The following is a 15,993-nucleotide window of genomic DNA, read 5'->3' on the forward strand; positions in this document are numbered from 1 at the left end:
GAGAGAGAGAGAGAGAGAGAGAGAGAGAGAGAGAGAGAGAGAGGTCAGTAAATACTAATTCTTTGATAGTGAAGAAAAGGAATTTATTGCTGTTTTCATTTTCTGTGTTCCATCTCTAAATTTATATCACACAAAATATCCTATGGTAAAATGAACTTTTTAAAAGAAATGCCAAAAATTTATGCTTTCAAGGAACTGTTCAGGAAATCCTTCTCTAAAGAGAAGGTGCTGAAAGATGTCTTAGAAAAATTGTGAGTAAACAATTTCATTTTGGTATAAATATGACTCAGATTTTTCTTGTGCATGAGTTTTCTGCATCCTTGCTACCACTGAACTTATGACTCACTAAATTTTTTCCTTCTCTCTTTTTTTTTGTCACAAACAGGTCAAAAATGAGTAAAAGAGAGATAAGTATATGCCAGCAAACTCGAGCCCTCCTCTATAAAAATGTCCTTAAAAAATGGAGGATGAAAAAAGAAAGTTTATGGGTATGATTAAAAATCTGTCATCACATTTTGGATGAGAAACTATAGCTATGCCATTATTTACACTTGCTACAGAACAGGGTTCTACTCCTAATTTAAAAAGTCACAGAAAAGGCTACTAATTACTGAAAAATAAATTATCCATTTTAGAAAAGTAAGATAGAAGTTCTCTCCATATTGGCATGTTTGTGTATGTGTGTGTGTGTGTGTGTGTGTGTGTGTGTGTGTGTGTGTGTAAAACTGTGATTTTTCTCAGAAAATTTTTCTCACTTTTCAGCATGGAAATTCCTACACTTCTGCATATAAAATTCCTCTCTCCATAAACTTCCAGGGACAAATGAGATAGTTCCCTGGAAAGAGTGAGGATATATACTGAATATCAATTTATATATAGCTTCCAGAAATGAATCTGGTATTCGTCTGAACCCAGGTCTTCAAGGTTCTATCCTTCATCTTCTACCAACTTTCTAAAGAGATTTGTCCAGTGTCACACAGGTAGTAAGGTAATGGAATTGATATTTGAACCTTGATCCTCTGACTCCAAATCCAGATTTTTTCTGGTAATGTGACCTGACCTTTGTTACTGTTCTGTACTATGTCTGTGTCTGTCAATGGGTTTATCGTAAAATGTTAACCCCATGATGACAGGAATTCTTTCTTTTTTAAAAATTTCTTTTTTTTTTATTTTTGCAAGGTAATGGGGTTAAGTGACTTGCCCAAAGTCACACAGTTAAGTAATTATTACATGTTTGAGGCCAGATTTAACTCAGGTCTTCCTGATTCCAGGGCTGGTGCTCTATCTACTGTGTCACCTAGCTGCTCCTACTATTGTGCCATCTAGCTGCCCCCAATAGGAATTATTTCTAATTTTCAACTGATTTTTCTGCCTGAGAATACTTGACTTGGATGAGGGCAGAGAGGGAATAAAATAGGTGCTTCATAATCACTGTCCTCTTTGTAACTAAGTTTTAATTCAACAAACATCCTAATTGATTTCATTTATCTCTTTTGTTTTGTAGGAATGGCTCAACTCTTTTTGTTTAATACTTCATCTGTACCTACTTTCAATGATTTTTAATATTACACAGTTTCCCGAATTGCCTTCTGAGGACCTTGGACGCATAGATACATTTAATGATTCTCAATTTGCAGTTGCATATACTCCCATCTCCAAAACAACTCAACAGATAATAAATAAAATGGCATCAGCTTCTTTTATGAAAGGTATGTTTTCTATCAGTCTAGTGGGAATTTGAGTTATTACAAAAGACACAAATGTTTGATGTGGGATTCAATACAAAAAGTATTATTTATATAATATTCTAGGAGTTTTATTATATGAAAAATCAGCTTATATTTATGACCAACAACTTATCTTGCCACAATTCCCAACTAATTAAGAAAAGACTAATTTAGGGAGGTCAGTATTTCAAAAAATTTTCTCTTCCAATTCTCTAAACTTAGATTTTGCCAAACAAACACTAATACACCTATAGCTTCACATTTTTGAATTTGAGTTTGACATTCTTGTCATTCATGGGTATAAATATAACAAGAATACAACATTTACAATCCCTATCTCAGCATAAGAAGGTCTACTTTGAAAAGTAGAGTATGTTCTTTTTCTTAAGAAAAAAATTATGTCATAGGAAGAATCCAAATTATATTCCACATATTAATTTCCAAATGAGAGAGTACTTCAACAGGGGTTATATGCATTCTTATCTCACTCTCTGTGTTGAGCTAACAAAAATTCAAGAAAAAAAATGCAAAAATATGTCATAGTCATTGGTCAATCAGTCCATTTTCTTCTCTTTTGGGACCCTTAGATTTATGTATTGTGTGTTGTAGAAATGTTCTGAGAATACATAGTTTTTCTGGTTTTACAAAAACTTACTCCTACCTGACAAAACCTGGCACAATATTTGGGGATTAATGGATATTTATTGACTCAGTGACTAAAATTTAAAGGCATTTCAGATTTCAGATCCACCATATTCTATCTATTTGCATAAATTTATTATAGCTGTGTCAAATGCGCTGGAATGTTTATGTGCCTCAAACTGGTATGTAAGTCTGGCAGAATGAAATACACTATTTTTTTGGTAACTCATGATAATAAAAGACCTGCTTTTGCCTGCAAATTTGAACTACTCTTTCATTGAGAGAGACTGATAAAAAGTTAGATATTCAATGAAACGTCTAATAATCATCTGCAAAGTTTTTGCTTCCTTTCTTCTGTATGGCAGGAATAACAGTATATGGAATACCAGATCAAGAAACAATGAACCAATTTGTTAGACAAAATATGACTGAAATTGTGGGGATCATCTTTCATGATAATTTCTCATATGAATTGAAGTTTATTTGGGGCTACAGACTTCCATTTGTTGAGGAACACAAAGACCATGCAGGTAATTTTTCCATGCTTGGAAAAAAAGTAAGCCATAGGAGCTTCTAGATATATAGATATACAGAAGGAGAGAAAGGATAAAGGATAAAGATATAAGATAAAGAGGATCTAATATACATTCCATTTCTGTATACCGATGAGTTTTTATAAAAGAAAGAATAACTTCCTCTTACTGGATAACTGTCAACCAATAAGCTGTTAATCAAATGGTTTTTATCAGTGTGTGTGTTTGTAGTGTGTATTTTCCTCCTTCCAGCTTCAATATTTCCTCTTCATGTGGATAGACTATGAATGGGGACTAGGTATATAGTTTCTTTGAATAAAGAGTTCACTGTTAAGAAAATTCTAACAATGCAGGCTAACATCTCTTAGAAAGTTGTTGAGGGAAGTGAGAATTTAACTTTTGCAGAGTCACACAACCAAGTTGTATCCTAGCTAGGAAATGAATGCAGATGTTTTTGACAAACTTTCTCCACTATATTATGCTATCTCTCTGTCTCTCAAACACATAAACACATGTATATAAATAAATGGCCTAAAATCTAATTCACAGATTTGATTCCATTATCTACCCTCCAAGCTTACCTGTATACCTCCACTATCCCCTATAACCCCTTCTGAATTTCCATTTCCATTTAGAATGAGAGTATCCTTTTAGTAACTCAAGTTCACAATATTGGTTTCATGTAACTTTTTACTTTCTTATATGGCATGCAATCAATTAGCAAGCCTAGCTGATTCTGCCTCTAAAAGATTTCTTATGATCTTTTTTATTTCACATAGCTACCACCTCCATCCTTCAGGTTTCATCTTTTCTTGCTTGGGCTATTGCAATAGCTTTCTATTTGTTTTTCTTCTCTCAAGTCTCTCTATATATCCACTGTTCACAGTAGACCAATTGTTTTTCTAAAGCAAAGATATGATCATGACACTTACTCTATTGAGTGAGAATCCAAAAACCTTTTATATTGAATTTAAAATCAAATATCATTTTATTTTTTCCTCTTCTTTTAAGAATTCCATTTTGTATAACTTTTAGAATGTATTTAAATAGTAGTACCATAGAACAAGTATATAGTTTATAAATAAGCAAGTATGGATATTCTAAATGAACATTTATTTATGTAATTGTATGAACAAAAACATTGTAGACTATGGGTTTTGAAAATCACTAGTTTCTTCTTTTGAATTATGCCTACATTATTCTTGTTAAATGTAGCACAACTTTTTACTTAAGAGTGAGGGTTTTTCCTTCACTTCTGTCAATGGATTCTGAGTTTTGAGCTTGTTAAAGGAGCTGATTTCATGCTCTGTTATTTTTCCACTCTTTCAGATTCATAATCTCAGCATTGTCCTCAATTTCTTTTTACTCTCATCTTATATTTATTTCCTCAAAATAAATTTTTATCAAAACAGCTATGTAAATATAATCTTTTTAACTGTTGCACAACCTAGGAACTATATATCAAAGAATTTAGAGCCATACTTGGGAAATATGTACTATTTAACTATTAGCATAATCATTATTAGGGGCACCTAAGTGATACAGAGATAGGGTGGTTGGACTTAAGCCAAGGAAGACTTATCTTCTTAAGTTCAAATCTGGTTTCAAAAACCTACTAGCATGATCCTACACACATCACATAACCCTGTTTGCCTGTTTCCTTATCTGTAAATTGAGCTAAAGAATAATATAAACTACTTAATAATGTTGTCAAGAAAATCTCGAATGGAGTCATGAAGAGTAAGACTTGACTCAAATTGACTGAACAAAAAGAATGACCATTATCTATTGCTACAAAGTTTAATCTAATGTTATCATAAGGGTTGTTTATAGGAGGTCTATTGTCCCATAATTCTTGGGAACCAATCATTTGAAAAATGTTCTGCCTAAAGACTATGTATGCATGGACAAACCTTATGTTTCAGAGGAAGGAAGATTTGAAAAAAGGTTGAGGGCAAGATGGTATTGGGCCTATTGGGATGTTTAGACATTGCAGTTTCCCAGAAGTTATTGACAAAATAGCACTATGACCACCCAGGGAATTTCATGTTGCTCATCATTCTGTTCCTGCCTTGGGCTTGATGTGGTTGTACCCTGCCCTCCCTTGAACACCTTCGTAACTGCAGTTGTGGTAGAGTCCTGAAGACTCAGATTTCCTATATTGAGATCTGATCTGGAAGCATAGATCCTTGCATGACTATTTGAGGAGAAATGGGCTCCATTACATAAAGGGCATATTCTGTAAACCTCTACTCTCCTCAAGCTTCTCATAAAAATAATTCTCCACTTCTATCTGTTGAGGATCCTACCTCTTACTTTTTTGAGAAAATTAAGATCTTATAAGGCAAACTCCCTCTTCTTTCCTTTTCATTTTAAAATGATTTGACAACAGCCCTAACTTGCTCCTTCTTTCCTCTAATCTCTGAAAATAAAATGGTCCATCTCCTTGTCCATGCCAATCCCACTACAAGTATCTTCTACAATATATTCCAGTTACAGCTATCTCTTCCTCTCATTTTAAACTTCTCCCTGTGAGCTCCTTCCAAATCACCTTTGAACATTCAAGACTCAATCTTGCTCAAAAAACAGTCACTTGCCTCTATCATCTCAACAGACTATGCTCTGATTCTCTCCTCCTTTACTCAAACTCCTAGAAAAACCTTTCTACACATCTTGCCTCCATTTTCTCTCATCATTAATTCTTTGACTCTTTGAAGTCTGATTTCTGACTTCATGTTCAATTGAAATTGCTCTCCATAGTTGATTGAGGTAAGGTATAACCAAAGGCCAGATTGCAAGGGAAAAAAAAAAGAACATAACATAATAATCTTCACCCAATCTCATAAATCCAGTGCTAATGACTTCATCCTATCTGATGATAATTTGTGCTTTTCTTCCTGTTTAAAGCTCATTGCTATGAGTATTTTCAAGACTTCACATGTTTTCTTGAAAGATATTGGAAGCAAGGTTTTGTTGCATTTCAAGCCGCCATAAATTCTGCTATTATAGAAGTAAGTACATAATTCTAAGAATTGAGGCAAATTAATAATGTGAGGTACATTGTGATATTGACAAAGGATGATTCGTAATGCTTTAATAGTTTTGCATTCATGTGAATGTAGACGTTTTAAAAAATGGAAAACATTTAATCAAAACTTCCTGACTATTCCTACATTTGAGATGATGATGTTCTGTATTAATGTTATACTTTAGATCTCAACAAGTCATCCAGTGTTGGATAAAATGATGGCAATCACTGGAATAAATATGAAGACATTACCTTTCATTTCCAAAGGAGAAATTCTGAATGAGTTAATTATTTTCTTCTACATAATTTCATTCACCCCCATGATATACTTTGCATCAGTTAATATTGCAAGAGAGAGGAAAAAAGCCAAGGAATGGATGAAAATGATGGGTCTCCATGATTCAGCATTCTGGTAAATCAAGTAATTATTTTTGACTCATTATAGGAAACAAATAAATAAATGGAGATAAGCAGCTAGTTAGAGAACTTTAGTTAACCTAAGTTGAAAAAGTTATGAAACAAACCATAGGGCTTCCAATTGTCATGGAACTGACCAAAAAATCATATTTTTAAACTACCAAGCAAACTCTATTTGTACTATCATCTTCAGTTGTTATAGTGCTAGTTACTACAAGTTTTCAAAGAATAAGGCAAAAGTAAAAGATGTCCAAAGTATGGATAAAAATGATCAAAATTATGGAAAGCTGGGCTTGTGAATATAGGTTAAGGAATTGGAACTAGTTAGCTTAGCTAAGAAAGGATTAATAATTTTATTTACATAAATGTATATACATACATATATTTGTAACATAATGGCAAAGCAAAGTGATTGGTTTTTAACAAACCTGAAAAAAATATGAAATCAAAATCTTTTCTAATGAGATTCAACATTGTGGACTTTGTTCAAAGAATTTTTGAAGTTATTTTTGGGAACTGGCTTCAGAACTTGTTTTGTATATTTTTTTCAATATCTTCAATAAAGCCAGTTTTCTTAAAGGAAGATTTTGAGATTTTGAAACAGTTAAAAGTTTTCTTAAAACCAAATCTTAAGAATAAGATGAGAAATTTATTGCCAGTCAATAAACATTGATTAAGTGTCTAGTATGTGCCCTGAGCTAAGAAATGGAGATGTGATGATGATGATTGATGATGATGATGAGGATGATGATATTGTCCTTTGACCATGACATCAGAGAGATGATGCCCTAACAAGCACATGAATTGGATTTGAGTGAGGTTGTGCTTAAATCACCAGCCTCACTCTCTCCTCCAAAGCCATCTGAATTCAGTGACCAGATATGAATCAGAAAAACTGGAAATGGCCTTGGATGCAAGGCAATCAGGGTTAAGTGACTTGCCCAAGGTCACACAGTAAGTTTCAAGTGTCTGAGGCTGGATTCAAACTCCCATCCTCCTAACTGACTTTGGAGTCTCTGTCACCAAAATCTAAAGAAAGATAAAAGATAGCCCCTGCTCCCAAAAGCTCAAAGTCTAATAGGGGAGACAATACAAACAACTAGGTACAGGATAAAATTGAAAGAAATCAACAGAAAGAAAATATTGGAATTAAGGGGATTCAGGAAAGGTTCCCTTAAGGTGATGAGATTTCATCTGGGAATTAAAGAGAGCCAGGAAACCTATGAGAAAGAGTATTCCAGACCTGGGAGATGGACTAAGAAACACCTGTAATTGGGGGCTGGAATGCATTATTAAAGGAACAGTAGGGAGGCCAGTGCCACTGGATTACAGAGAACTATTCAGGAGGGACTAAGACTCAAGGAAGGGCTGAGTATGGTGAATATGAAATGTAAAAAGACTAGCAAGGCAGAGGAGGTCAGGTTATGAAGAGTTTTGAATGTCAGAAAGAGGATTTGATCCTCAAGGACAAGTTGATAGAAAGTTATCAGAGTTTATTGAATAAGGTGAGAATGGGACTTGATTCTATTTGCAATCAAATGGGAAATGTAATTATAAAGTTATGGCAGTGACTTTTTAAGATTTTTCAATAAATGAACTGTTTTGGGGCAGCTAGGTGGGGCAGTGGATAGAGCGCTGGCCCTGGCCCTGGAGTCAGGAGTACCTGAGTTCAAATTTGACCTCAGACACTTAATAATTACCTAGTTGTGTGGCCTTGGGCAAGCCACTTAACCCCATTGCCTTGCAAAAAAAAACCCTAAAGAAAATAAATGAATGAACTGTTTTAAATAACAAAAAGAATCACAGAACTGGGTTTATGATCTACCAAGGTGAGAAAGGATTTTGATGAGTAAAGCTTAAATAAGTTTTGTATCCAAATGGATATATAAATTGTGACTTGTTTTAACAATTCCACTTACATTACTTTACAAAATTACAAGTCACATATGAGTGTTTTATTGAGGATTCAGATATCTTTTAAAATATATCCACAAGCAACTGAATAAAAAGAATGGATTTTAGTTGTTCATAAGAAAATATTTTCTACTATTGAAGGTGAAATAAAGGTTTTACATGCAGTGAACTGATATTTGTTCCTGCCTCTTCTAAAGGTTCAAATGATATAAAATATTGAAATCATTCTCTTTTTTCCATAGGCTTTCCTGGGGTGTGCTGTATGCTGGATTCATCTTTATAATGGCAACTTGTTTGACCCTTACCATAACATGTTCCCAACTTGTAGTCATCACTGGCTACTTTGCGATATTTACTCTGTTCTTTCTCTATGGCCTCTCTTTGGTGAGTTGCTGATCTGAATGTTATTTCTCTGCTCAAACCTTAGAGATATAGAATAAAATATATGCCATAGCAGTCACTTCCATTCTATTCTATTTTCTGTATTCATTTGGAACATTGTCCATGGGGGTGAGAACTTGGTAAGTTTAGAAAACCAGTATTCTTATTTCATTGCAACTTTTAAGACTTCTCCAGGATCCAGTTACCAACAGGGGTTCTTCTCTTATTTCAGGTAGCTCTTGCTTTTTTGCTGAGTGTTTTGATAAAGAAACCTGTACTTACTGCCTCAGTTACGCTCCTTCTTATTGTTTTTTGGGGAAGTTTGGGATTTGCTTCATTGCACAGACATCTTCCAGCGTCTTTGGAATGGATTTTATGTCTCCTGAGTCCCTTTGCCTTTACTCATGGAATTATCCAGGTAAATCAGTATGGTAATATCATTCATTTTTTTTTAGATTTAAAATAGGAGTGATAAGACATTTTTCTCTTGAAGAATTTAATTCTAAATGATAATTCTTATTTTCAGAGCTCCAACTATTCAAATTTCCCCAATCCATGTTAGTCTACTGTTGTCATGATAGATTTTTTCTTCAGCTGAGATACCTTATAACTCAAAAGATCAGAAATTCTTTATAAATAATAGATTGTGTACCCGTGGCACAGTAGATAGAGTGCCAGTTTTGAAATAAGGAAGACTCATTTTCATAAATTCAAATTTGACCTCAGAAATGTACTTCCTGTATGATCCTGGGCAAGTCACTTAACCCTGTTTGCTTCAAGTCTCCTCATCTTTAAAATGAGCTGGAGAAGGAAATGGCAAACTCCTTTATTATATTTGGAAAGAAAATCCCAAATGGGTTCAAAAAGGGTCAGATGTGACTTAAATGATACAACAACAGCAAAAACATGATTATAGGTATGGTAAATCACAATTGATCACAGTTTTCTTAAAAGTATTTGATGATTCTTAAAATAATGACATAAGATTTCACTATTGCATTAAACCCTTCTTCAGTGATTCTATTTTCTCCATCATATTTCTTATGTGATACCAGTTTTTCTTACAGCAAATAGTAAGTCATCAATCTTAGTAATGATTACAAGATAATTGAATTAGAGTTTGAATCAATTTTAGAGGCCACCTAAATATAAGGATTCTATAAAGCTCTTTCCTGGGCTTTCATCTTTCCTATCCTTATACTCTGTCCTTAGGTGTTCCCATCTACTCTTATAAATTCAAATAAAACTCTCATGTTTGGAGTATACTTTGATCTCACCCTAACTTTTTAGATGCCTTTTTGGGCTTGAGTTCAAACTCCTTGTTTTATAGATGAGAAAAGTAAGAGGTTAACAAAGTCTCAAGTGACTGAGATAGGTTTGAACTCATCTTTCTGACTTGATGTCCTGTACTCTAAGTGCAAGTTACAATTTCTATCAAGAGTTATTCCTTTTTTTTACCCCCCCCCCCCAACATCCTCTTTACACACACCATTATTTCTTTTGCACGTATTTGTTGTATTTTCAGATCGTATGGTTGGATTATGACTTGAAAAGTATTACCTTTCATGACCCCACAGGGAGATCACATGTGTTTATTGCAACAATTTTTATGCTGGTTTTTGATACTATCATCTACTTGGGACTGACACTGTATTTCGACAAAACCTTACCAAGTAAGTAATAACACTAAAATTTCAAAAACATTCTTTTTATACATTTGTTAAGGAATATTTCTAACTTGGACAGAGAACAATGACAAATACCACCTGCCACAGGTTTAGCAATTTCTTTATTTTTACCTCTTAGAAATGAAGACAATTAGACTTGAATTCTTTTTTTTTTTTTTTTTTTTTTTTTTTTTTTTTTTTTTTTTTTAGTTTTTGCAAGGCAATGGAGTTAAGTGGCTTACTCAAGGCCACACAGCTAGGTTTATTAAGTGTCTGAGGTTGGATTTGAACTCAGGTCCTCCTGACTCCAGGGCTGGTGCTCTATCCACTATGCCACCTAGCCGCCCCTAAACTTGAACTCAATCAAAATTTCCCTCTTTATAGAGTCACCTTTTCCTTTTCACTTCCTACTGCTCTATAATTATGGAATGTTTACTTTTTATTTTTAAAGATTACTTAGAAACTGTTACTTAATCATACCAGTGAAGAGTTTTATTTGAACTAATGTGAGGATCCAAGTTTCTGAAATATTCTGATTTTATAGGTAACAATAACAATTGTTAAGTACTTCACAATCACTATCTACTTCAACTGACTCACTGCTGTGTGAAGTAGGGTGAGTAGGATAAGAATTTAACTGAATTTAAAACAAGTATTCTTAGCTTTTTTTAGTCACAGATCCCTTTGGCAGTCTGTTGAAACTAATAGATACCTTCTAGGAATAATGATTTTAAATCATCAAAGGAAGCATCGAAGGTCAAGGACTCTTACTTTAGAGCAAGAAGGAACATCATTTATTTGATCTTCTTATTGCTAGAAGTTTCATTATATTCTTCCTGTCACCTAAGTATACGAATTCCTTAAAACTCTAGCCTGACTTCATCTTTCCTATACCTATACTCTATCTCTTGGTGATCCCATCTGCTCTTGTAAAATCAAATAAAATTTCCATGACAGGTGTATACTTTATCCTCACCCCTATTTTTCCGATGACTTTTTCTCCCCTTTAAGGCTAACTTCAGGAGAAAATTATTATGAAACTCTATGAAGATGATGTGGAAATCTAACATTTCTATCTCTCCATATCTAACTACCCATTAGATACTTTCACTGAGATATCCCTAGTATCTCAAACTCAATTTATCCCAAATTAAAATCAAAATATTTCACCCTGAACCAACTCTTTCCCTACACATCTCTCATTCTGTTATTGGGAGACCATTCAATAGTCACCAATTCTGAAACATAATAGTCATCTTTGACCTTTTCCTCTTCCTTTTCCCTTGCTTCTCTCCTGCATTCCACTAGTTTCCAAGTTGATGATATACCAACATTTCTCACATCTATTCCCTTTTCCCCACTCATATTGTCACTACACCAGATCCTGCCTTCATCATTTTTAACCTTGGTTTTTATATTATCTTCCTAAATAATGCTTTTCCCTTTATCAACTATTCAGATTACTTCTGCCCTAAGACAATCCTTAATGGAGAACACACCACAAAGACTTTGAATCTTTATCTGCTCCAGTGCTCTGTGTTTTATTATTTAAATGAGAAAAATAGTTTTAAAAAGGACTGATCATGACAGGCTAACACTTATATAGGCTAGCATAAAGAGATGACTCCTCCCATGAGTTCATCCTCCCAAGAGCCTCAGGCAATCAGTCCCAATTATTGGGAACCAATTGGCAATTGTCATTATTCTTTAAGTAATGTTACAATGCTATATCTTTCCTTTAGAGTTTTAGGAGTAATCCAAAGGGATTGCAATAATTCTTTTACTGCTTTTAATCTGAGTTCCCTTTCTGGTGTAGTCTACTTCACATCATTTGATCATTTAGTATTTCCCTAATATCATTAAGCTGCATTATTTCTCCTTAATATTACTCCCCAGTGATTACTGACCCAATATTAATTTGGGAACATCTCCTCAATATCATCAATAAGTAGTTGATATCAATTTTCTTTTACAAAAGTATATTTACTGAGAAGGTATAGTAAGAACAGAATTATAAATATATCTCCCTGAACTTGGAGATTGAGCTCAAAATTCACATTTCATTCCAACAAATTTACTTATGAATGAGGCATATATGCTATTTGAAACACTCCTTTGCTTTCAGGAAATGATATCCAGGCCATTGAGTTGATTCAGTGTTGGACTGATTCACAAATATCATCCTTCAAAGGTTATGCTGGCTCATTGGGCTCAGGTGCTGGCAAGTTCTGTTTGGATTTTAGTTTCTGGACCTCATGCGGCTTTTCCAACTTTTCAGAATCCACATGGTCTTAGACTAACCAATAGATAAATATTCATTGACCTTAAAATAGCAAAGAATAGATGAGAAGAGGTACCATGTTCCATCATGAATCTGGACAGATACGGAGAATAGATTGTTGGTACTACACCTTCTTTTTATCCCCTAATTTCTCAGGCTTTGAACACAGTTCTAATTTTAATCATCAACAGAAGAGAAATAGAAAGGATTCCTACCAAGTAGCATTTTGAATGCACACACATGTTTTGGCTCAGTATTTGCTAAAGTAGAAGGTCTAGAATTTGAGCATACCTCAAAAAGCTGAGCTGTATCATCTGATTCATTTATTTAATCCACAAGGCAAAGAAAATATAGCTACTGGAATGGAAAAAAAGAAAGAAAAAGAAAAATATTATTACAAGAATAGCTAGGAGAAATTATAGTAAATTTCTTTTAAAAGTTTTAAATAATAAGAAATAGTCATATGATATGATTAACATGCCTGGTCCTTTGAGTGTTAAGAGATTTTTCTTCATCATGAAGTAAGTGAATAAGAAAAAGGTCCAGAAGGTGGGAGGGGATGATATGGGAGGTATTTTCTTGGCAAATATGGTGGAGTGGTTTGTCATTTTCTTCTCCCAGCATATAGACTCATAAAAGCATAATATATACTAATAATTATTTATATTTAAATAAATTTTATATTATTTATAATTAAAGTGCATTTGCACAAAAAAGAAATTTTAGAAATTATACTATAAAGAAAAATGATAATAAATTATAGTAAAATAATTTAATTTTTTTAATTTAAAAAAATATTGATATAATTGATATACCTGGTCCCTTTAAAGTTAAGAATCTTTTCTTTACCATGTAGTAAGTGGGCATTATAGTTTTAAATAGTAAGTTCTTAAATACTGTTTATCTGTTATTCCTCACTCTCAACTTCATGTCTAGATTTTGTTTCTGAATAGACATTTATTAGATGATAATGAATCACTTACATATATCAATGATGTGTTTTTATTCCATTCTCTTGTGCATTTCTTGAGATATATATAACATGTATTTACACATAAAAGTAGAAATTTCCTCATTATTCTTTGAATTCCCTCTAAAATTAATTCCTTTTGAATATCTACAATATTTCATAGTTCATAATCCTACAATGGAATTAGAAGATTATTCATTTCACAATTCTTGTTCAATTTTGTCAAATCTGTCATGAATGCTCAAAAATATATATACTATTTCAATAACTAAGTGGGTTGTTCATCCAACTACATGTCATTACTGAAAAAAACAGGCATTTTTTAATCCCATCTTTTCTGCATGTCAGTTGTTAGTCCAAACTCTTTTAACTAACTTTGAATCTCAGTAATGAGTTTTTGATAGTATTTTGAAGCTTAATGTAATCAGAAACATCTTCTGTCAATGTGTGAGCTCATCTTTTTCCTAGAGAAAAAGATAAAAAAAGTTGAATTATACTTCTTTACTCTCCAGATTTTCTGAGACAATGTGTTTCCTGAAAACATGGGAGATTACCTTTGGTATGGGAAAAGAGAAAAAGGCTATAAAGAATCAGAAGGAATTTCTGACCTGCTTTAAAAGTTTTGAAGGCTTAAGACTACTATATGGAAAGGGAAAAGAAGGACCATTGTATACTTACATATAAGGAATATATTTAAATCTCTTTGTGAAAGGGTAGAGGTGAATACCTTGAAAAGGAAAAAAAGCTGCTTTGTGTTTTATATATATATATATATATATATATATATATATATATATATATAATATTTATATAATATAAGTAATTATATTATGTATATTATAATAAATATATTTAAATCTCTTTGTGGAAAGAGTAGAGATGAATACCTTGAGAAGGAAAAAGCTGCTTTGTACTTTATATTATATAAATATATAAATTTATATATTATATATTATTTATAATTTATATATTTATATACACATTTATTTATATATATATATTTTTATATATGTACATATACTAAATACATGTGTATGCTAGCTAGGTGACACAGTAGGTAGAGTACTTGTCTTGGAGTCAGGAGGACAGGAGTTTGAATCCAGCCTTAGATACTTACTAGCTGTGTGATCTTAGGCAAGTCACTTAACCTTGATTTCTTCACATCCAGAACCATCTCCAGTTGTCCTGATTCATATCTGGTCCAATGACCCAGATTGTTCTGGAAGAGAAAGTGAGACTGTTGACAGCACAGCACCCCTCACTCAAATCCAATTCACTTACTTGTCACGGCATCATCTCCTTGATGTCATGGCCTGCTTTGTGGCCAAAGGACAAATATCACATTAAATAAATATGTATATGTTGTATGTGTATTTATATATACATATATAAGTATAAATACATATGTAACTACACACATTATATATGTACTAATAACTATTATGCAAAGAGAAGAAAAGTTAATTATTCCCTGAATAACAATAGGAAGGGTTTTTAAATAATAGGGAAGTCTGTTGTCTTCCTGGGACATGTCTCAAAAACATAAGAGAGCCTCCCAATACTTGTTAAAACAAAAAACTATTCTCATTTCTGGTGATTCATATGAGCATAAATGATATTGCCAGATAGAGCTTAGAAAGCCTTGCCAAAGAATAAGAACCCTCAGGTAAAGTACCTGAAGATCATATAGACTTCCAATGAATAGTAAAGAAGAGAAAAACCCAATTTGTGAAGTGAACAGAGTTAAGAAGATAATATTTCAGACACTTAATAATTACCTAGCTGTGTGGCCTTGGGCAAGCCACTTAACCCTGTTTGCCTTGCAAAAAAAAAAAAGAAACCTAAAAAAAAATAAGATAATATTTAAGAATGAGATTTGGATTTCTGGTCTAAAGCTTAAAACATAGTAAGACAGCTCCCTTGCTAGAGACAGAGTGAATAAAACAAAGACTGATAGGAATGTATTTGCAAATATGATGATGATGATGATCATCATCATCATCATAATTATATTTGTCCTTCAGGGAGGTGATGCCATGACAAACACCTGAATTGGATTTAAGTAAGAGGGATGCTATTCTAAGTCAACAGCCTCATTTTCTCCTCCAGAGTTATCTGGGTCCAGTGGCCAGACATTAATCAGGACAACTGGAGATGGCCCTGGATATGAGGCAATCAGGGTTAAGTCAGTTGTCTAAGGTGACACAGCTAGTGTGTCTGAGACTGGATTCGAATTCCTGGTCTCCTGACTCCAATGCCATTTCTCTACCCACTGTGTCACCATTAAAACAAAAGGAATGGGGAAGAAGAAATCTCACTAAATACATGTGTATAGGTAATACAGACATATATATGTATATGATACATATTATATATCATGTTACATTTGGAACTAATAACACATAACATGTATAATTAACACATAATGTATGA

At 33.2% G+C, this 15,993-nt stretch overlaps 1 protein-coding gene across 3 annotated transcripts in view; it reads left to right on the forward strand.

The window, feature by feature from the left end:
- Nucleotides 1–15,993, forward strand: part of LOC141514161 (ABC-type organic anion transporter ABCA8-like) — a 106,433-nt gene that overhangs the window by 1,492 nt on the left and 88,948 nt on the right. For 2 of the 3 annotated variants that reach the window (XM_074224702.1, XM_074224701.1), the window contains exons 2-9: nucleotides 386–488; nucleotides 1,505–1,709; nucleotides 2,735–2,899; nucleotides 5,810–5,913; nucleotides 6,116–6,342; nucleotides 8,504–8,645; nucleotides 8,875–9,060; nucleotides 10,168–10,315. In XM_074224702.1, coding sequence (XP_074080803.1) covers nucleotides 393–488; nucleotides 1,505–1,709; nucleotides 2,735–2,899; nucleotides 5,810–5,913; nucleotides 6,116–6,342; nucleotides 8,504–8,645; nucleotides 8,875–9,060; nucleotides 10,168–10,315 — 1,273 coding nt within the window. In that variant the 5' untranslated portion in view covers nucleotides 386–392. Of the gene's footprint in view, nucleotides 1–385; nucleotides 489–762; nucleotides 989–1,504; nucleotides 1,710–2,734; nucleotides 2,900–5,809; nucleotides 5,914–6,115; nucleotides 6,343–8,503; nucleotides 8,646–8,874; nucleotides 9,061–10,167; nucleotides 10,316–15,993 lie in introns of those variants that run through there. The other variant, XM_074224703.1, reaches the window with a different exon arrangement.

This window comes from Macrotis lagotis, chromosome 2 (genome assembly GCF_037893015.1).
Source record: "Macrotis lagotis isolate mMagLag1 chromosome 2, bilby.v1.9.chrom.fasta, whole genome shotgun sequence".
Taxonomy (NCBI): Eukaryota; Metazoa; Chordata; class Mammalia; order Peramelemorphia; family Peramelidae; genus Macrotis; species Macrotis lagotis.